Source organism: Chlorocebus sabaeus, chromosome 18 (assembly GCF_047675955.1).
Source record: "Chlorocebus sabaeus isolate Y175 chromosome 18, mChlSab1.0.hap1, whole genome shotgun sequence".
Taxonomy (NCBI): domain Eukaryota; kingdom Metazoa; phylum Chordata; class Mammalia; order Primates; family Cercopithecidae; genus Chlorocebus; species Chlorocebus sabaeus.
In genome coordinates, this window is record NC_132921.1 from 66,993,087 (window position 1) to 67,015,397 (window position 22,311).

Below are 22,311 nucleotides of genomic sequence, written 5' to 3' on the forward strand. Positions count from 1 at the left end.
CTCTCCCTAAACGCAGTGAGAAGTCAGTGGTCGTTGGAAGGCTTCCCTCGCTGTGGTCCTTGCCCCACATCTGGTACCCCTCTGCCAAGCCCTCCAAAGGCCCAGGCACTGGTCTAATGAGAAAATGCACATGTATGAAGTTCGGGCCCGACAAAAGTCTTTTTCTTTTATAACCATTGCCTTCAGGGATTCAAGCTAGCACAGAAACAGAGGGGAAAAGGCAGAAGATTCTATGTTCAAACAAGTTACTAGGATAAATTAAAACTATATGTAACTGGATACACTGATGTCCCAGCCATTCAGTTCCACATTAGAGACTTCTGCAATAAAAGATCCTCAGGCATCCACCTAGGAAGCTTCCCTAACAAATCAACAGTTGCTTGTGATTTCTGATTTTCCTCATTGGTAAAATCAGGTGTTTAATAATGAAGTTAGGCATTGTCTGGAGAATTCGGGAGCTATTAAGGATGATTTATGGCACAACACCAAAACTAGTAACAACTATGAGCAAAATTTCTGACTCAGTTTCCAGTGTGAATGCAATGGAAACGATTTCCTTTTCTGTATTTCTGAGGTAGTTATGTGGATTAAGGAGATACAGCCCTAAACAAAGTCTACAGAGATACTGCATTAAACATAAAACATGTACTAAACACATTAGGTAAGTGTCAGGTAAGCACACAATCCCCCTCATATTCTGATTTAAGAAACAATATGAAAGCATAAAAAGATGAATGAAAAATAGGGCAGCAACAATAGTGGACTGCCTTGACAGTTTATGGGTTACAACCATAATATCTTCATAGAATTTTGGGGTATGAGCATGATTTTTACATAAATATCAATTTATTTTCATTGGTTCAAATAATCTACTGAAATATATTACCCGCCACCCCCCGCAAAAGGTACCACATAAAATGCCTTCCAGCAACCACAAATAACTCAAGCATGAAAAACAAGGGTTCATTTACTGTTACCAGAATATTCCAGATTAAAGGAAGCTATCAGTGATTTCCTTCATCAAGGAATAGATGATTAACATTTATAGACTCAAAGTAGAAAGTGTGGGAGTATGAAGGGAGGTGGAGAAAGTGATCCACCCATTCAGTCTCAGTTCACTTTCTGGCAGTAATGAGCAGTTCAAGCCGTCTTATTTTGCATTGCTTTTGATCACTCACCTTCTGGTTTTCAGCATCTCGATACGTAAGCCCAAAGTAGTCTTTCTCTAGCAAGTTCAAGTGTTCACACACTTTATCAAACAGCACTTGTCCTCTGGAGCGTTTCTACAGGAAACAGAAAAGCAAAGCAAGTCAATAGAACACAAAGAAAGTTCTCCCAAACGTCAGAGATAAAACCAGGTAGTATTTAAAACATTGCTTGGTGTAACTTTAGGGAGCGACCAACAAGTGTGGTCACTTTGCCATTTCCTGTTAAGTGCAAAAAAGGTTAAAAAATGGGGGTTGGGGGGTGGGGGGAGGCTTCAAACTACAAAAGCCCACCCCTATGAATAAACAAACAAAAGCAAAGTATCAACAGTGCTACTTAGTACATACAGGTGACCAGTGGCTGATTTCTAAATAGAAGCAACTGAGGAAAATAATATGATGCTTGGAAGCCTAAATATGTGAAATGTAAAAATCCTGACAGTGAAAGAGTATCTAACAAACCAACAAAAGCCATATTGCAGAGTGCCCTAACTCAATTATCTAGATCAGGAGTCCTCAACCCCTGGGCCGTGGATGGGTACTGGTCCACGGTCTGTTAGGAACAGGGCTGCACAGCAAGAGGTGGGTGGCGGGCGAGCAAGCATTACCACCTGAGCTCTGCCTCCTGTCAGATCAGTGGCAGAATTTGATTCTCATAGGAGTGCGAACCCTAGTGTGAACTGTGCATGCAAGGGATCTAGGTTGCGTGCTCCTTACGAGAATCTAATGCCTGATGATCTGAGGTAGATCAGTTTCATTCCAAAACCATCCTCCACCCCGGTCCATGGAAAAAAATGGTCTTCCATGAAACTGGTCCCTGGTGCCAAAAAGGTGGGGGACCGCAGCTCTATGAGATAAACTTCTGAGCCTGAGAAGAATTAACCCTGCTCCTTGTCTTAGGCAGACGCTCACTTAAAACTTTCTATCCCAAATCCTTACTTAGAAATTCTAAGGACCACTTTCTAAAATCCATTAAACAAATTTCATTATTTTTGTTGTGTTTTTCTTTTGTCACCAATTTCAGTGTGTACAGAGTTTTTCTCAACTTTTTTAGAGGAAATCCTTATTAAACATAACAAAATATTAAGTTTAAAGAATACTTGAGTTATCATATATAAATACAAAATAGAGATATATGAGTTATATTTCTGACCATCAAGCAGGCATCTGGAGAAAAAGGTAGTCATTTGGAAAAAAAAAATTCATCGGCTTAATTTATTGTGACGTATCATTTTTTCATCTAATCGTTCAAAGGCCTTTAAACATAGTCATGAAGTCTGTGATGAATTAACTGGCAACAAATAAACTAAACCAGTTTTTTATTAGTGCACTACTAACATTTTACATCTAATACATTAAGCATATTTGTCTTTAAGATTTAATGTAATACCAATGAGAAATATGAAAATTGATCAACTATGTCTATGCCAAAATAATAAGCATTCAAAAGACCTGTGAGTCGTGTGTTGTGTTACTGTGCAGCTGTAATTATGCTGAAAGCAATTACTCAGTCCCCTCAAGCATGACTATTTAGGAGAAAAGGCAAATGTATGATAGAAAAGTAGGCCTAAATCATAGCTAGCTAAATAATCAATGATGTATTTGGAAAAAAAGGTTCCATAAAGTATTATGAAAATAAATTACTTGTTAGCAAAACTACATAATAACATTGCTCATTGGCTATGAATAAATATTACGACAATGAAGCCCCTGCTTGCTGGTTTAAATCATTTATTTAAAAATAAAAGCATATTATTTCTGAATAATCCTTCACAAATTATAAAGTTTTCACAAAAATTGGTTCTTCTGATGCTTCTATTGGTATGATCTGCTGTTCACAGATAAGAACAGAGGTTCAAAGCTGTTGGATGAAAGAGACAGTCTTATGTGATGACCTGGGAAGTGATTTTAGAATCAGGTAAACCCGGGCTTGAATCTTCAGGATGTCCCTTGCAGCTATGTAAAATGGGTATGACACTACTTGCTTCTTTGGGATGGATGACATTAAAATCAAATAATGTATTCAAACGTGGTCTAGTGGTGGCATATTTATTAAGCATTCCACAGATGTCAGCCATTATTATAGCCTGGTGGCTGACAGTAGAATAACTAAAGTAGAGCAGATTATTATGCACGTTTTCGATAGGAGCACATATCTAACTCCTGGGGGCACCAATAAGCAGCTTTATAATTAACATGTCCCACTCTTCAGATATCAAATGCCTACTTACTACCTAATCGCTTTAGCTTGACCCTTTTTTTTTTTTTTTTTTTTACCTACATACACACAACATAGAAAAATATATATCAGTGTCTGGCCAAATACTTTCTCAATGAGTAAACAAAAACCAAAACAAATGCAAACACAAAAACTTTTCTCTACAAGGCTTCACAGGACCCTATGTCTCCTATATTCTCTGACCCAAGAGACTGCAGCCAGTTCTCAACGGAGGAATCATTTCTGAATATGCTGCAGGCTGCCCTGGTCATAGTTACAATTCGCCACTTTCTGGCTGCTGTGTTCTTTCCTTTGCCTAACAAGAGAGATGGGTTAGCTCAAGCACAGACTGTTAATGCTACCTGGCTCTCACTTGTCTAGTTCCTCGCAATTTGATTTCTATTAATGAGTCCCACCTTTCTCCTAAATAGACCAGACCTTTTCTTACTGAATATTTTAAACACATTTTAAACACTAGTTTTAAAGACAATGACATACTAGTCCACACTGGAGATTTTTTTTTTTTCTAGCCCTTAGAGCTGAGACCAGTTGTCTGATATCAACTGTAGATGGTTATATCACAGGATGGAAGCAATGAAATTCTGACCTGCTAAACATAAGCATGGCCACCAGCCAGCTGGGTGACTCTGGAAAAGGCTTTTAGGTTATTTGGGTCTCCATTTTCTCATCCTTTAGTGGGGATGTAAGATTCTACTGGGCAAGACGTTTATGGGCTTGAGGCTCTTACTGGGCTTCTTTTGCAACCACTAATGGACTGAGGCACTCTCTCCCATAGCACCCAGATCGGGCATCAGCATCCTTCTACACATCATGATGAGAAAGATGCTGCCAATGGACGGAGGTGGGACATGACGTGGAACCTATTTTCCAGCCCTGGACTGGATCCCTTCTCTCCCAACTCTAAAAGTTTCTTGATTCTTCTCACCCAGATGTTTTTTTTTTCTAGCATATTATTCAACTTTCCAAGTCAACTAATTCTACTTGTTGATATCTGCATGTACCTGCAGGTAATAATGTTTATCATATGACTAAATCTCAACCATCAATCAGACTGGAAATTTTGGAGAAATTATGTTTATTATGGTTCCAAAGACATGTTGTTCATTAAGTAATCAAATCTAGGTATCTTACTATCATTGGGTGTGGTTACATGCTACCCTATGAGTCAAGAACGGAGTAATTAAAAAAAAAAAAATAGATAGAGGTATTCTAAACTAATGGATAATTTACCTAATCAGAAAAGATTGAGATTTTAGTCTTACAGTTCTTTGTGAGTGGTTAAATCATCTCTGACTCAAAAGCATTCAGTTTGTGTATAGTATTCAGTATATCATCCCCAAAATGTGATTTTACTTTCCTAGAGTAACAAACCAATGGTAGCTTGCCCTCTTCTTAAAATTTCCCCTGACAAACTGCATTTCTGTTTCTGATAAGGTAAACGGACATACTGCAGTCCAACAATCAGGAAAGCTTTAAATGAAATATCCTAAAAATGGCATATCTCCAAGTAACAAGTTTCATAACGTTTCGCACTTTTTCTTTAATTAAAAAATTTTCCAAATTGATTCTTGAAATTGTTGGGTGTTAGGAGATATCTGTCAAAAGAGAACTTAAAGAGAATGAAAAGGTAAGCCAGAGACTGGCTGAAAATATTTGCAAAACACTTATCTGATAAAGAACTGGTACCCAAGATATACAAAGAACTCTTAAAACACAATACGAAAACAACCCAATTTAAAAATGGGCAAAATATCTGAACTGACACCTTACCAAAAATATACAGAGAGCACATAAGCATATGAAAAGATGTTCCACATCCAATGTCATTAGAGAACTGCAAATTCAGACAGCAGTGAGATAGCGCCACACGTATGTTAGAATGGCTAAAATCCAGAACAATAAAAATACCAAGCGCTGGTGAGGATGTGGAGCCACAGGAACTCTTACTCATGGCTGACAAGAGTACGAAATGGTAGAGCTGCTCTGGAAGACAGTTTGGCAGTTGCTTACAAAACTAAACCTATTCTTGCAGTATTCAACAATCATGCTCCTTGGTATCTATCCAAATGAGTTGAAAACTCATGTCCACTCAAAAACTTACACACGAATGTTTATAACAGCTTTATTCATAATTGCCAAAAGTTGGAAGTAACCGAGAAGCCCTTCTTTATGTGAATGAAGACACAAACTGTGGTGCATCCAGATAACGGAATAATGTTCACTGATAAAACAATGAGCTATCAAGATATTAAAGAACCTTAAATGCATACTGCTAGGTGAAAGAAGTTCATCTGAAATGAATGCATACTGTATGAGTCCAACTACAGTAGTCTCCTGTTATCTACGGGATTTTATGTTCCAAGGCCCCGAGTGGATGCCTAAAACCGCAGGTAGTAGTGAATGCTACATATTCTGTTTCTTCCTATACATATATACTTTCGATAAAGTTTAATTTATAAAATAGGCACAGTAAAAGATTAACAATAACTGATAGTAAGATAGAATAATTACAAAATAAACTGTAATAAAAGTTATGCGAGTGTGGTCTCTCTCTCTCCCTCAAAATATCTTACTGTACTGAACTCACCTGCTTTCAGACAGTGACTGTGGGTAAGTGAAACTGTGGAAAACGGTATGGGGAAGTGAGACTGCAGATACCGTTTAAACATATTTTAAACACTAGTTTTAAAGACATAAAAACTTTATGTTTTTTATGGGGGGGGGACTATTGTACATATCATCCTAGAAAAGGCAAAACTAAGTGAAAAAGGCAAAACTAAAGACAAAAAGACCAATGGTTGCCAAGGGTTTGGGGGTAGGGAGGGATGAATAGGTGGCTAACAGGGGATGTGGGGGACAATGAAACGGTCCATTATCTGTATGATCGTGAAATGGTGAAAGCATGACATTGTATATTTGTCAAAACCCACAGGATGAACAGCACAAAGAATAAACTGTAATGTAAACTGTGGACTTCAGTCAACAATAATGTGTCAATATTGGCTTATCAATTGTTAACAAATGTGCCACACTAATGCAAAATGTTAAAAATAGGGGATCCTTCCTGTAAGAAATAGCAAAAAATAAAAACAGGGAAACGAGGGGGGGGAGGTGAAGGGAAGAGTGTGAAGGGGTATATAGGAACTCTGTGCTTTCTGCTCAAGTTTTTCTATAGACCTAAAACTGCTCCAGAAAAATACATCTACTAATTAAAAAAAGAAAGACTAACAAAAAGTACATTCTTAGTTTAAATTGTTAATAAAATAATTACTTAGGAAGCTTAGGTTAAAAAAAAAAAAAAGAAAAAAAGAAAAGGTTAAGCTCCAAATGATGGTACTTTTATCATGAGTAAATACAAACTTAAAATTTTCATTGAATCAACATTTTAGAAAATTCAAAACTTAACCTGATAATTTCCCACTTATCTTGGTTTTCCCCTTGAAATTAACTTGCCTAAGAAACTAGGTCATTTGCTTGTGGAGTTATTTCAGTATAGATTCTGCTGTTTGCATCTTTATGGTGTAATTTACCAGCTCTCCCAGTCTCCTGAATGGCCCCTAAACTGGGAGTTACATCTAGAAGCTTTGTCAGGTTCTGGTTTGTTTTTCATAAACGATACTTCAAAAGGAGGCATTACATGACTGCTTGATGTTTTTTTACATGTGTGATATTAGCAGTCACTGATGATCATTGCCTTATATCATTCATTCCAGACTGCAAAATGGTGATATTCTAATCTGAATCATTCCTTCTCCATTTATTAACTGGAGCATGTTTATAAAGAGGTATTTCTTCTTGTCAAAACTATTTGTTTACCCAGTGACACAGTTTAATTATGAAAATGAAGATAAATGCTTGTTTCTCTCCCTTTATCCATTTTCAAGATAATGAGTTGGCTCCCGAGCATCACCCAACGTCACCAATTAGATCTTTTGGCTTCATACTATCATGATGAACTCATTGAGTTAAACAGTTCTGATGTGTTTCAGTCCATCTCAGGCATTACCCATAATGATGCTCTCAGTGTCCCACATGTTCTGCTTTGCCTGTTAGGTCCTCTCGTCCTTCAAGAGGTTTCTCCAGTCCAACTTTCTGAAGCATTTCCTGTCTTCCTAGACAAATGTGATTTCTCTCTCCTTTGGACTTTGTAGCTCTTTATGGCTGCACTCTCTATATCCTGCCTTACACCCCAGCTGTGTCTCTGGGCACTCACTTCATATCCCTGACCGTAAAGACATTTGCAATGGCATTGGGCCTCCTGCACGTCATCTTTCACGGGGTCTCTTTTTTTTTTTTTTTGTCAAATTCCATTAAGAGATTAAAACAATAACTTGATGAAACTTTACAAAAGTATTTTTCTTACTAGCAAGCCATAAACAATGACACAGAAGCAATGTTTTAAACTAGTGGTTTTCAACAGTGGATCCTGGGGGCAGTTAAAACATGTCAGTGTCCAGGCCCCTACCTCAGGTCAATTAAATTGGAATTTCTAAAGTTGGGCCAAGGTATGTGCTTTTTGTTTTGCTTTGATGGAGTCTCACTCTGTTGCCCAGGCTGGAGTGCGGTGACATGATCTCAGCTCACTGCAACCTCTGCCTTCTGGGTTCAAGTGATTCTCCTGCTTCAGCCTCCCGAGTAGCTGGGATTACAGCTGCCCGCCACCATGTCTAGCTAATTTTTGTATTTTCAGTAGAGACATGGTTTTGGCACTTTTAGTTGAGGCGTGGTCACTCAAACTCCCTGACCTCAAGTGATCCATCCACTCTGGGCTCCCATAGTGCTGAGATACAGGCATGAACCACCATGCCTGGCTGACATCTGCATTTTTTAAAGATTCCCAGGTAATGCATGCTGGTATGCTGGTATGGCTGAACAGTCACTTTATATTAAAATATGTTTGCAACTTATAAATTTTTAAACATGAGCACTCTAAAGACATTTGACGTTTTTGGGAGGAAGTATGTAGCTTTTTCAGATTTAGTCTAGGCTAAATTTACTCTAATTCATAGTTGCATTATAGTAAAATTGGTTTACACAGACACATGTGCCTAAAATCCTTTTTTTTTTTTTAGAGGCAGGGTCTCACTCTGTCACCCTGGAGTACAGTGGTGCAATCATAGCTTACTGCAGCCTCGACCTCCTGGGCTCAAGTAATCCTCCCACTCCAGTTAGCATACAGGAATGTAGCATCACTTCCGGCAAATCTTATAAAAATTCTTTTGTAGAGATGGGATCTTTCTATGTTGCCCCAGGCTTAAAAATCTGAAGACATTCATTCCAACATATTTTCCTGAAAAATAAAAGTTCTCAGGAAACGATAAACCAGTCAAATGCTAAAATAAAATGATACAAATCAGAAATAATAAACCACTATACTGTGGAAAGAAACACAAAAACACTAACTTTCATTTAAAACTATGAACACAACATAAGAAAAATAGAAATGTTTAGAAATTTCTTGTGTTGTGTGTGTGTGTTTTTTTTAAGAAACAGGGAGACACTTTCCCTTTGTATAGCTAAAATATACTTTTACTCAAGATCCTGCTACATTACTAAAGAATGACCCTTAGTAGGTGAATCAATGTCTTGATCTCCTCTTTAGAGCCAGGAGCATTCACATCTTCCCTAGCAGGTAACTGGGGTGACTGACAGGTACAAACACCTGCCACTGAACCCAGGGAGGACAACTCTCCTTAGCTTTCTCCAAAATGGGCATTGCTTCCATTCCTGAATCCTTATCAATCATCTCTTAATCTGCGCCCAAGACGATGAGTGCAAAAGCAGGAAGACACAAATCGCACCAAGTTTCAGCACCGGACTACAATACAATGGGTTTTTTCCTTCAGTCTTACAAAGTTATGAATCAGCCTGAGTGAAGTCCGCTTCTGGCACAGCTGAAATTAGAGAAATCTGTCAAGTCAAAAACTGTCTTTTAGCCTTAGAAGACAGGGTACAGTTATCTATCTGAAGCTGTATAATCATGAAGAGAAGGAGGAGAGCAAGTTGTTTGGCTTGAGAACTGGAGCTAAGCAGCAGTCCCTGCTGCTCAGGAAGGAATGGGGCTCCTGCATCAGAAGGTGTGTGTGTCGGCAACGCTCTTCAGGACGTACACATGCATTTCTTTAGACAATAACGTTGAAAATGAAAATATAAAAGCCTCCTGCCTATGCTGGCTTAGGCTCAAACCACTTGTGTTACTACCAGAAAATATGGAGGGCTACGACATTGAAAACTTCCAGCAAAACGGATGTTTCTGTATCCGTATTTGAGGGGCTGTCTACATCCCAAGTACTTCATTCTCTCCATCACCTATCTTCCTCACACAGACCCCTGATTTTCTTTTGGAAGTTATATTCCTTCATGAGTGTAGTATTTTGTGAAGTTTCTGCTCCCCGAGGACGGAAGACTGCTTGCCCTTTTTACTGCCCGGGTACGGTGTCCTGAACACAGCAGGCATTCCATCTGTGTGTCTAAGAAGTGCTACTGACAAGAATTTCAAGAAAGAATTTTTTCTCACATTATTTTGGACGAATCTAACAAAATGTCATCTTTTCCCCCCATGCTTCCTGCCCTAATTGCATTTTTTCCTCACTAAATGCCTTTTCATTTTTCTCACATTTAAAGGTCACTCGGACTTGTCTTTATTTCTAAACGACTGCACTACCATTGACCTCAAGGATGGAGCCTCTGAAGGGCTCACCAAACTCTCTGGGCCACAGCCCAAATCAGACACCTGGACTCTGCGTAAGTCCTGGGCTTCCTTTTTTCCTAATGCATCCTTGATAGAAAAATACTCTATAACATTGCTTTGAAATTTAAGTGGAGAGTGGATTTTTTTGTTTTGTTTTTTCTTTTTAATCCATACTTGGAAAATGCCAAAGGGCCATGGTCAATCCCAGGAACAAAAGATGGTGGTGTCTGGTCTGGGACAACAGAGTCCATGAAGCCTGAGAAAGGGCTGGAGCTGGGAAGCCCTAAGAAGAAAGATAAGGCATCAGCTATCCCATGTGCATCTCCTGCCTTTTTGGGCTTTTTGTTTCAAGTGTACGTGCAATGCCATGTTTAATAAGCATGGAAATCCATTATCCACGTCACTACTGCCAGAATCCATTCTCAAGAGGCAGGACTTAACGGGATCTTTCAGCCTATGTACTAATCCCAAATGTGATCCAGGCAGCATATTCACAGAGGGCTGATGTGAGAGGCAGAGATCACATTTCTTCTCTCTAGATGGCACATATATTGTCAGTCGTTCCTTTAAATTCATGAGCAATCAGCTCTTCAGAAAACCATGAGGGTAACTTCTTTCAAACATTCGTCAGTCAATCAATAATTGTTCTGTCACGTTCTCATTTAATCAAGTTAGCAATAATGATCTGGAGCCTTCTGTTAAACATAGGAATACGAAACTATTTCCTGGTCTTGGTAAGTTTATAAACAAAATAGTGAACATGTGTGTTTAATTTCCAGGTCTAAATTATCTAGAGATGAGAATTCATCTGGCATTATTTAAACACCTTTAAGATGGATATTCCTACCCACTGAAAGTTTGTCTTCCCATTATTCAAGGGCAGTATTATTAGACAGTCCCAAGGCTGGACTCTGGTTCTACAACTAATCAGCTCTGTGATGTCAGACAAGTTATTTAAACCTCTCTGAGCTTCATTGTTTTCATTATAAAACAGAAATAATATGGGTACTTATGCATAGGATTGTTGCGTTAAGATAAAACACTGGAAAGCACATTGCCTACCTCATGGGAAGCGTGAACAATAAATGCAGGTGATTATTATTAGACCTTTTTGGTAAGGAGCCTGATAAATGTAAGGTTTCCAATGCTGAATTTGGAATAGAGACTGATGTACCATTAAAATCCTATTTATTCTACAATGAAATCATAGAAAAAAATTCATACAATTAGTTACAAAAACAAATCCCTTCTCTTTATATAGGTGAAACTGTGAAATTATTCAAAAACAGTATTGATATTAGTAAACTGAGTTTACATTCAATTTTTCTTTATAAACACACACTCACAGAACAGTTTTAAATATATATTGTGTATACTGGCACATTTTGGTATTATACAATGTAAGCCAAAACATAAGACAGTGAAATAGCATCATATATATGGCATACAGCAATGCCCAAACTAGATTGAGCTGTTCACATGCAGTAGAGTTGACCTATGTTTTGACTTAGATTCAGTGCACAAACACTTCAAACACATACATGACAAAAGTACCTTCCTACATATTAAGCCCATCTACCTTTCTTTAAAGGCACTTTTTTTTTTTTAATCAGCTACGATTGGTTCCTGCCTTCATTTGTTGTTGTAATTTCAGTCTCTATTTGAAACCAGACTTTTGCACTCAGAGATGTGCACTGTGGTAGATGATGGCTTTCCAGTGAAGCATGCTTCTTCTTGGCTTGCAAAAACATTGGGCTTGATTTTTTGCAAAGAGTTGCACATCACACATATGAGATGTTGGCAGCAAACTGTCAGACAACATTTCCTGCTGTTAATCTGCTAAGGATTCAGGTCACTAAGCCAATGCGTGCAAAATGAATGCAGAAAAAGAAGTCTAAGAAGGAGGAACGTTTGAAACAGACACATACTTAAACTTGAATCACATAAAATAATCATATTAGCTAATTCTGAATGACGTGAAACTTTGAGAATTTTCCTGTGAGAGGAAGTACTTAATGTCTTTTGTAAGAATTCTCAGAAAAAAAAAACCAAAAAAAACCCAAACAAACAAAACTTGAATTGTGATTTACAATCCATTTGGTCAAATGAAGAGCTATATGCAATTCAAATATTGACAATAAAAACACCACTTTCAATAATATGAATTTAATGACTATGAATTTGTAGCACTGTCACTTTTCAATTCTATAAGGCATTGATAATCAAAACAACATAACAATAATATTGTCATTGCTTTAAAAAAGTATGTACTAAGTGAATCTGTGTCCTTTTCTGTCCATCAACTGTTTAAGCCTATATTAGTATGGCAAAGCTGAGAATAAATAGAAAGAGAAAGAATGTCAAGGTTATTATATAAACTACCAGCATATTTAAAAATGTAACAATGTATCATTTTACCAGTTAAATATAAATGTTTAAATTAAAATGATATTGTAATCTATGTAAGACCTGTAATGAAATGTAAATAAGTAGTTAAAAAAACAGGACATGCTCACACTGTAAATGATGCTTAGTTCAGTCTTGTCTGCACTTGAGCATATCATATTTTAGATGAGTATTTAAAGTCCAGTAGATAGGGGAAGAAAAAACTTTTTCAATCATTAAATATTTTGATTCTGTATACTTTTTGTTTTTCGTTTCTGATACATGTAATACCCTGTTTGAGCCACTGAGGGGTATAGTTGGGTCTACACATCAAAGGTCAGTATTGTTTTCTAACACTCCTCTGTCAGGGCATCCTGGCTTAATACTGCGTGAACCCACAATCCCGGAAAGCCAGTGCTAATCCTCTTTGCCCAGTCGTTCCCACTCCTGTAACAGGGGTAGGGAGGAAGCTGCTGAACCCTGCTAAGAAGATGGGAGGCCTGGTCTAATTGGAGAACCAGACCAGGCAGGCCCTGTCTTCAGGGCTCAGCAGAGCAAGAAGCTGGAGCAGCAGGGAGGCCCGCTCACTGCAGCGATCCCATGGCTCAGCAACCTCCAAGGAATGGTAGTCACTGCTCCTTCCCCAATCTCAGATGACTATCTCTTTCAGTTTTGTGGTTACAATCTGTAAAACATATGAGTAGCATTTGCAAATGGTAGTAAATAACAACCACATAAAAACTGAAACCATTAGGCAAACTGAACTCTCAAAATGGCTTCAAGATAGGTACGCCTTTTCCCCTGAGGAATAACTCTAATATTCTTTTATCTATAGGAAAATAGCAAACATTCTATTCAAGCAAAAGTAAAAGATTACACTGCTTTTAGACTGCACTGCTTTTTGTCTGCTTGTGATAAGGCAATTGTCTTTCCTGGAGCTTATCTGCCCTCGGGGCTGAACTTGAGTAAGGTTGAGGACTGAGGGCTTTTCTGGAAGTCTTGCTGATCCTATAAACCAGCTCTCCTTGCTTTCATCTGGTGGAACGAGTGGTCTCGGACGGCACAGTGGGCAGTGAAGTGAAAATTTAGGGAGGTTATCCCTGAGACTGTATTATTTATTTTAACTTCTGTTTTTACCATTGAAAAAGGAAAAAAAAAACAAAAACAAAACACAGATCTCAGGGAGAAGAAAGCTATATGACAAGATCATGGTTTAGCTATCAGATTCAGTAGCGAGAGATGCTTCTGGGATACAGACAGCAAAAGCCTAACTGTGGGAAGTCCCTGCAGGGGCCTCCCAGGCTTGCCTGCCTCTGTGGCTTCCCTGCTACCTCACCTCTCCCCTTCCCAGGCTTTCTCCTACAAACAGGCAACTGCACACACACCTCCACGCCCTGAAGCCTTCTACACACTCATCCTTCTCTCCACCATTCAAGCACCCCTTCTTCAGGATTCCACCCCTGAACGGCAGGACTAGGTTAAATCTCAGGGAAGACATTTTCATAGCTCCTGCATTGCCACTGTCAGGGGGCACTTTTATTTTTGTATTAGAACTTGAGTCGTGGTCGCGGTAGCCTACCCGTAAGCCATTTCCACTCACCACTGTATTCTTACAGTGCCAGGCATTGAGCAGAAACATTTTTTTGAAAATATCAAAGAAAATCAAGCTAAATAAATGCATCTGGGGTTCATTTCCTGCTTTAAAACTCTTCAACAACTGCTCTAATCTTTGAAATTTGTTCATGACCAATTTGTTTATATTTCTCTACCATGCGGGTATAATCTTCTCTGGCTAGAACTACAGTGTTGAATTTTTACCTTCATTTTTGTAAAAAGAGAATACTTTATTACCACAAGTGAAAAACCTGTTAGTTTTTTAATGTTCCACCTCAAATGTCACATAAAGGTTAACTTCCTGATAAACTTCTCAAGTTTCCCCCAAGGAGTAAGTGGTCTGAAACTGTGGTTTGACTCTGTTACTTTTATTTGATACACATTTTATCCTTCACAAAATAGAAAAATACATGATGGATCATGGTTTCTAAGGAGAGGTCTTGGCTAAACTGTATTAGGCCACACGAATTGCCCAGTTATCAACACACCTGGATCTGGACACCATCTGATTAGTGGGTGTGGTCATCTGATTAGTGGGTGTGGTCATCTGATGAATGCAGACGGCAGTTCCGGGCATGGTATGCGGATGTGTCTCGGATTCTCTTCTCAAAACTTTAAACTCCTGGATAACTAGGAAAAATATTCTCTCCCCCTATCTAACTATAGAAACAAACATGTGAATAACAGTTTGGGGCATTAACTATTAAATCTGTAATTGGTCTCGTACCTAAAAACTGTTCTAAAACTGACAGTGACATTTTTGTAGCAGTCAGCATATTTAATGGACTAAAATGGACTAACAGTTAATAATCCTATAAATGAAATGAAGTAATTGACATATGTGGGCACATATTTTGCTTTGAGGTTATCTTGAAGACTACAGAAAAAATTACATTGCTCAAGCTTAAATGTCCTATGAGGGCTTTAAAGTTTTTATGGGTTAAAATTATTGAAGTCATGCTCTATAAAGTACAGTTTTGGGATTCTGAGTATCCCTTTGTCTCTAAAATGGCCTAGATCCAAATTTTTGAGGTATATTTTAACCTCAGGCACTTCCATGAACCACATCCTTGCAGAAGGAGGGTGATACTCTCTTTGTGAATATGTTCTAGTCAAGTCCTCACCTATCATGAGAAGATGCCCATCATCTCTAGCTCTGATATTTTAAAATACAGCTCTGAGTCCAGGTGTGGCGGAGCATGTCTTTAGTCCCAACGACTCAAGCGGCTGAGGAAAGAGGATTGCCTGGTCCCAGGAATTGGAGTACAGCCTGGGCAACAAAGAAAGACCCCATTTGGAAAATAAGCAAACAAATATATAGCTCTGAAATATTGCCTAGATATTGTAACTATCTCGATCCCATTCATTGGCTTCTAGTAGGAAGCCAATTAATTTGTGTATTGACAGCCTAATGTCTACTAGTCTCTCTTTTTTTTTTGAAGGCCTTATCAGATTTGTTATGAATTATTAATTTTTGACTTTTGTTTCTTGTTTAAGTTTTCTAACTTAGTGTTGGGCACATCCATAACTTAACTATAACCTTGGTAGCTGTTTTAGATCTTTTTGAAGATAAAAAGATAAAATAAATGTATTTTTAAATCTCTCATTAATTAAAATTAAAATTTATGGTTTTATAAAGGAAGTTCTTCATCTGTATCTCTTGAATAAGAATGTAAATTTTAAGCTGCAATCCTTTTACAGAAATAAATTCAGAAATTATGTATTCCTGGGGATAGTCTGATTTCTCTTCTGCTAATAATATCAGTGTGTAACAGACACACATATGCATTTGATTATACATGACGCACACACCAAATGAATGCAATCAAAATGTATCCTTTTTTTCTAAAATAAGCTACCGATTATCATAGAATCATAAGGAAGGAAAGACTGAGGACTATACAAAATTATCTCTAGAAGATGATTTTAAATTTCTTTTTTATTTTTAAACTTTTATTTTAGAGTTGGGGTACATGTGCAGATGTGTTATATTGGGATACTGCATGATGCTGAGGTTTGGGGTACAGTTCATCTTGTTGCCCAGGTAGTGAGCACAGTACCCAAAAGGTCATTTTTAGCGCTTTCCCTGACTCTCTCCCCCTCATTTTGGAGTTCCCCGTGTCTATTGTCCCTATTTTTGTGTGCATGTATATACCCAATGTTTAGCTCCCACTAATCAAAGAGATTGTGCAGCATTTGGTTTTCTGTTCTTCATTAGTTTGCTGAGGATAATCACCGGCTGCTTTTCTCTGCTGACTGGCTCAGCAGGTTCATGGCTGCTACACATGAGTGGCCTCTCACTTGGGTTCTCTCGGTAATGGTCCTTCAGGGAGATGGCTGGGAAACAGCACACTGCAGGCCCAACCCATCTTCTGTGACAGTCCCGCCATCTAAACTTGTTAGGGAAGGAACTAGAAAGCCCATTTTGGCCCCATGTCCATGCCACATTCTCTAGTTTTATCCATACCAAAATTCCTGTGTCTAAAAAATGTGACATATATACACATAGATAGGTGTATGTACATATTTGTATATATGTGTGGATGTGGTGTGTGTACTAAACATCATAACAAGTTGCATCTCACATACATAACAAGGAGCATAATCTCAAACTGATGAATCATTACTTAATGCTTATTAAAGGTTTGCTTGAGAGGAAGAACAATCACTGAGATGTTTCTGACGGCTGTTCACAGTCCACTCCTTGAAAAAGCTTTCAGAGAGCTGCAGCTGAGAGTTTCTCTTAAACTGGCTCTGGAATAAACTCGCTCCTTGTCACCTACCAAGTAGTTTTTGTGGCATGGACACTGTGTCGAGGCTTTCTCCTCTGTTAAGAGATTTCAGAACATGCCTTTTGTGGACTAACCTCAAGCCTGGCTTCTTACTCTCATTTTCTCTTGGTATGCCTTCTACATATTTATTTTCTCTTCATTATGTTGGGTGCATTTATGTAAAACAGCCTAAGTCCTTGCTAGAACATGGGATTTAAATAACAGAAATCCTAAGTTAAAGTAAAATTCAGTTTTGAAATATTACATTTCCAATTTTGGTGGTGATGTTTTATTGTTTTTCCCCTATCATGAGGAATTCGCAATCATCATACTATTAAAGAAAGCTCTGTAAGTTGTGACGTCTGGGCAGTCTTTTTTCTAAAGGAATAACTGGAGACATTAACCGAGCATTTTGCTTGAGGTAATCATTTAAAACCATTCATATGTTTTACAAGCTCAGTCTAATGGCATTTCCCTAAAGAATGTGGTGCCTTTTTAGTGAGTTTATTTGCTGTCACCATGGCATTCCATAAAAAATAACAAGTCTCTGTATTCCTTCCAGTTTTCCAAACACCAAAACAAGAACCAATTCCTTACACTGCCTGTGCATCTGCACACCATCACTCATGTCTATAAGCACCAGCAGGGAAAATGAAGTGCATTCCTAAGTGCGAATAGGACTTAGAATTTTCTCATGTGCTTATTAGAAAAGGACTCCAAATGTACATACAAGTTAAACACAGCTGTCTGTCACACTGAACAGATACACACACTCTTATACAACAAAGGTATCTTGTTTATTGACAAGAAGAAACCTGCACCGATCAAAGCATTTAGTGAATTAATATCTAATCTGGTCATTTTGGTTTGCCTATGGTAGACTCATCCTCGACCCAGATTATAGGAAACAGTCACTAGGCAGTGTTAACAAAATAGGTCAGTCTTGCAAGAGAAGCAACAGGAAGATCCTAAATTCCATTTATCTGGAAAGAAAATATCCACAATAGTCATCTGACAAGGGAAATCATGACAGCAAGTTCTAGGAAGCTAACTTTATTGATGGAAATGCTATTTGTTCCAACAAAAACTCCCACAACTGGAAGTCTGTGACCCCTTAGAGAACAAATAAACAAAAAGCTGAAGGTGCATTGGCTGGTCGATACAAGCCACAAAATGGAAGAGAAAAAAGGAATCCTTTGCCTCTCTGCTGTGCAGAGAGCGAGTGAGACCAACAGTTCAGCGCCAGATGCCTCCTGCCAGGGCCAGAAGGTAAGAGCAGGGTATTATTACAGTCCCAAACTGGAAAAATGCTGGAGGCTACACTTAAAGGGTTTATTTTTTTTTCTAATTTCAGATAAACATTTAAGAGAACTTTCTGAATCACACCACTCTTCACACTTTTTAATAATGGTACCTTAAAAATCACAATTACGCGGTATGCTGATGTAAAGCTACTTCTAATATTCACCTTAAGTTGTCCAAAGAAGAATCAAGCATCAGTCATTCCTCACAAGCAACGTAATGTTATGGTTCTTACCACTTTGTATAGCTGAAATTCTAATGTATGAAACACAGCAAAAAGCCGAATTAAAGAAATAAAAGGAGAACTGGCAATGAACTGAAAGAAGGCACAGGAATCAATCAAAGAGCAGGACAACACTCAATTATTTCTTCACGATGGTACCTTACTCAACCTTCCACTTCCTGTTTTCCAGTCCTTGCATGGCACTTAGAAAATCATATCAGGATGCTTTTCTATGCACTCTCTCTTTTTGAACTGTCTGATGGACACTACTGCAATTTCCCCCAAGGGATCAGGCACTCCCAGTTCATAAGCTGGAACACGGCAAAAATGGAAAACAGGTTGTGTGTGGGGAAGAACCCAAAGTTGGGGGATTTGTCAAAGCTCTCCCCACTCCCTACTTCAAAGGTTAGTATCTCCCAGAGCTCAGTTATTAAGGCTCTTTTCTTCTTACTCATTTACTCACTACCTGCACAACCTCATTTACCACCAGGTTTGAATTTGTATAAAAGGTAATAGCTCCCTGGGAGGCTGAGGCAGGAGAATGGCGTGAACCCAGGAGGCGGAGCTTGCACTGAGTGGAGATCACGCCATTGCACTCCAGCCTCCGTGACACAGCGAGACTCTGTCTCAAAAAAAGAGAAAAAAGAAAAAAAAAAAGATAATGGCTCCCACAAAGTCTACCCACTTGACCTCTCTTGCAAATGCCAAACAATATATCCAGTTGCAATAGTAGATTGCTACTTTCATATGCCAGGCACTTTAAATTCAATAGGTCTAAGTTAAATTCACTGTCTTCCCCCATAAACTTTTTCTCTTGTATTCTACATCCATTGGTAGTACAACTCTCTATGCAATCACTTAGTCCACAAATCTCGAAGTCATTATCAGTTACTGGATCTTACCGCTACGCGTATCCCCCTCCTATATCCAACTGATCAGGCCTGCCCCTTCTCAGGATAGTTCTTTCAAATCTACTCTCTTCTCTCTACCCCATTGCCAACTGCCTCGCCCCGGTTCTGGTTCTCAGCATCTACTGCCTGGTTCTTTACAACAGAGCTGACTAGTGTCCCTGTTCTATTCCCTTAGCCTCCAAGTGCTACTTAGCCAATAGAAGAACGTTTTAAAAACATGAATGAGCCAAATAACTCCCCTACATAAAGTTCCTCAGAAGCACCCATCCCCTATTGTGACAAGCAGAATTCTAAGATGGCTCAAGCTTTCCTGCCTCCCTGGTACATATGCCTGTACCATCCCTGAAACTATGAATAAAGCAGATCCTACTCCTATGATTAGGCGATGTTGGAGGGTACAGTTGACCTTAAGACCGGGACATTATCCATTTGGGTTTGATCTAATCACGTAAGCCCTTTCAAAGTAGAGTGTTTTATCTGACTGGTTGCCGATGGCGAGGTCAGAGATTCCTGAGAAGACAAATCATGGTGAGGGAGGTTCTATGTGGCTGTGCTACAGGAGCCTTATGGCAAGGATTCGAGAGTGAACTCTCTCTAGCTGAGAGCAGTTCCTGGACAACAGGCAGCAAGACAGCGAGGACTTCAGGTGTACAACCACAGGGAAATGAATTATGCCAACAACCCTAAGGAGTATGAAGCTGATCTGTTCCTAACCCAATGTCTCCATGAGGATGCAGTCAGTGAACAACCTGATTTCTGCTTTCTGGCACCCTAAACACAGGACCAACTGACACACACTGGACTCCTGGCCTATGCAAAACGTGAGAGGATACACACGTGCGGTTTTAAGCCACTACGTGTATCGGGTGTTGTTTTCAGCCACTATGTTTATGCGATGTTGTTTTGCCACAAGAGAAAACCAATACACCAATAGAACAATATCCAACCTTGTGAGCACACTAAACTGATCCTTCCGGATGGGTCCCAGGGCTTCCACTCCAGCTCATTTCCTGTCCTGGCTGCCCATGGTGTTTCAAACATACTCAACACTTGCTCTCACATCTCTTCATCTGCCCCAACAATGAAAGTGCTAAGCAATGTTACATAAATATCTGGCGTATAGTTAGAATTATTCTGGAAATTTAAACAATTCAATTATTAAAATATGTGAATGCTACTTGATTTTATGTTGCCTTAAATACCTCTACAGGGATAGTCAACTAACATTTTCTAATAATTAATATTGACCTGCCACAAGGTGACTGCTTACCATTTTGCACAATCTGAACCACCATTGAGGAATCTTTACTCCTAAGAAGGTATTTACAGCCAGCCAAAGATCTGTGGTCAGGCTTTCTACACATCAGCCCTGTTTCAAAACCTGGCCCCTAAAAAAGAAAGAAGAACCCAGGAAACGTGCCTCAAACAGCTACTCCTAATTTCTTCAGGGCAAAAGAGAAAGTTCCCTATGACAGTAGAGGATCCGTCCCAACATGAAAATGAGTGAGCTGGGTCACTTTCCATCTCTTTCCTTCCTCCCAGCTGCTACTATTGAGTCCCTAGTTATTTTTTAAATACCCAGACTAACATAGAACTCCAAATACGATAGGGGACAAAAAAGAATCCTATCCTATACTTGCTACAGAAGGGCAAATACAGAATAACTTGTAATTTTAAAGGTACCAAATTCAATATGAAGTCTCTTCAAATGCAGCACTCAGAGTTACTGAGTAAGAAATCAGAAGACACAGCAGAACTAGAAAGAATGTCCTCTGCCAACTTCCAGAGGGACTAGAGATGAAGAAAAAGAGGGTTGACTTCCTCAGATCCTTTCTTTAATAGACTTTCTCTCAATATTTGAGCGAGTTCATTACTGAAGCCAAGGAACACTATACCTACTTGCTCACTATAAAATGTGGGTCCATTCAGGGTAAGAGACAAGCGCTGAAAGCTACAAGCGGTGTGTGTGTAATTACTTTCAGAACATATTCAGGCTTGTTAAACACCTACTGATTTCTGACACAACAGCAACAGAACCTTAGCTGCATCTTCTGTCTAATCTCAGCAGGTTCAAACAGGGCAGTGTGAGAAAAAGCAAACTTCCTACGTTTTCCAGCTCAGCTTCTCAATCCTACCAGTTTCTAGGTAGGTGGGGTTTTAAAAAAATCTTAAGCACAATTGTTGCTTCCTATTCTTATTTAATAAAATTGTTCAGCACTTCCGGAACTGCTAAATTAATGAGTAGCTGATGGGAAAACACAGATACTATTCTTTCCAGGTTAAACAACAAATAAACAAACAAAAATGAGAAATTGAGAGTAACATTTACATAGAAATTTACATTCTCAGATTTAAGAAAATTTTTTTGGTGTCTTATATATTATTAGGTGATAAAAGTAAATCTCTAAATAGTATGAAGGTTCTGATCCTATTTTCATGTCAAAAGCCCGCCAACCTGTATGGTATTTTGTATTTATATTCCTAAAGACAAAGGCCTAGAAGGGAATGTATGTTTTATGGGGTGGAAATTCCATAACTTTAGAGAACCTTTCAAATTTGCCAGCCACTGCAGACCCAAAAAGGTCCCTGGCACCTACCTGCAGACATAACATGTACTCTCTCTAGCACTCACGACAACCGTGTGAGCTCCACTTCACAGATAAGAAAACTGAGGACTTCTGGGGATGAACAGTTTACGTGCTGCCTCCCAAAATTTAATATTCTTAAGTTCAAAAATCAATTCTTTATGGAGTGGAACGGGAGAACTTTTCTACTATATTAACAATCCTCCAGTCTCATTTGATTCACGAAATTCCCATAGACATTCAGATATTCAAATGTTAGGGTATCTGCATTCTGAGTTTCAAGCACACATTTTTAAAAGTCTGGGGGCGAGTGATCCATATGTATTACCACCACCAACAAAAAAAAAAGTAGGAAAAAAAACTTATTAAATTTCACTGTGCAACC

At 38.7% G+C, this 22,311-nt stretch overlaps 1 protein-coding gene across 21 annotated transcripts in view; it reads right to left on the reverse strand.

Annotated features, from left to right (window-relative positions):
- The window catches only part of EPB41L3 (erythrocyte membrane protein band 4.1 like 3), a 238,929-nt gene that overhangs the window by 50,944 nt on the left and 165,674 nt on the right, over nucleotides 1–22,311 (reverse strand). For all 21 annotated transcript variants that reach the window (XM_073006458.1, XM_037982480.2, XM_037982485.2 and 18 more), the window contains exon 4: nucleotides 1,179–1,283. In XM_073006458.1, coding sequence (XP_072862559.1) covers nucleotides 1,179–1,283 — 105 coding nt within the window. The remainder of the gene's footprint in view (nucleotides 1–1,178; nucleotides 1,284–22,311) is intronic.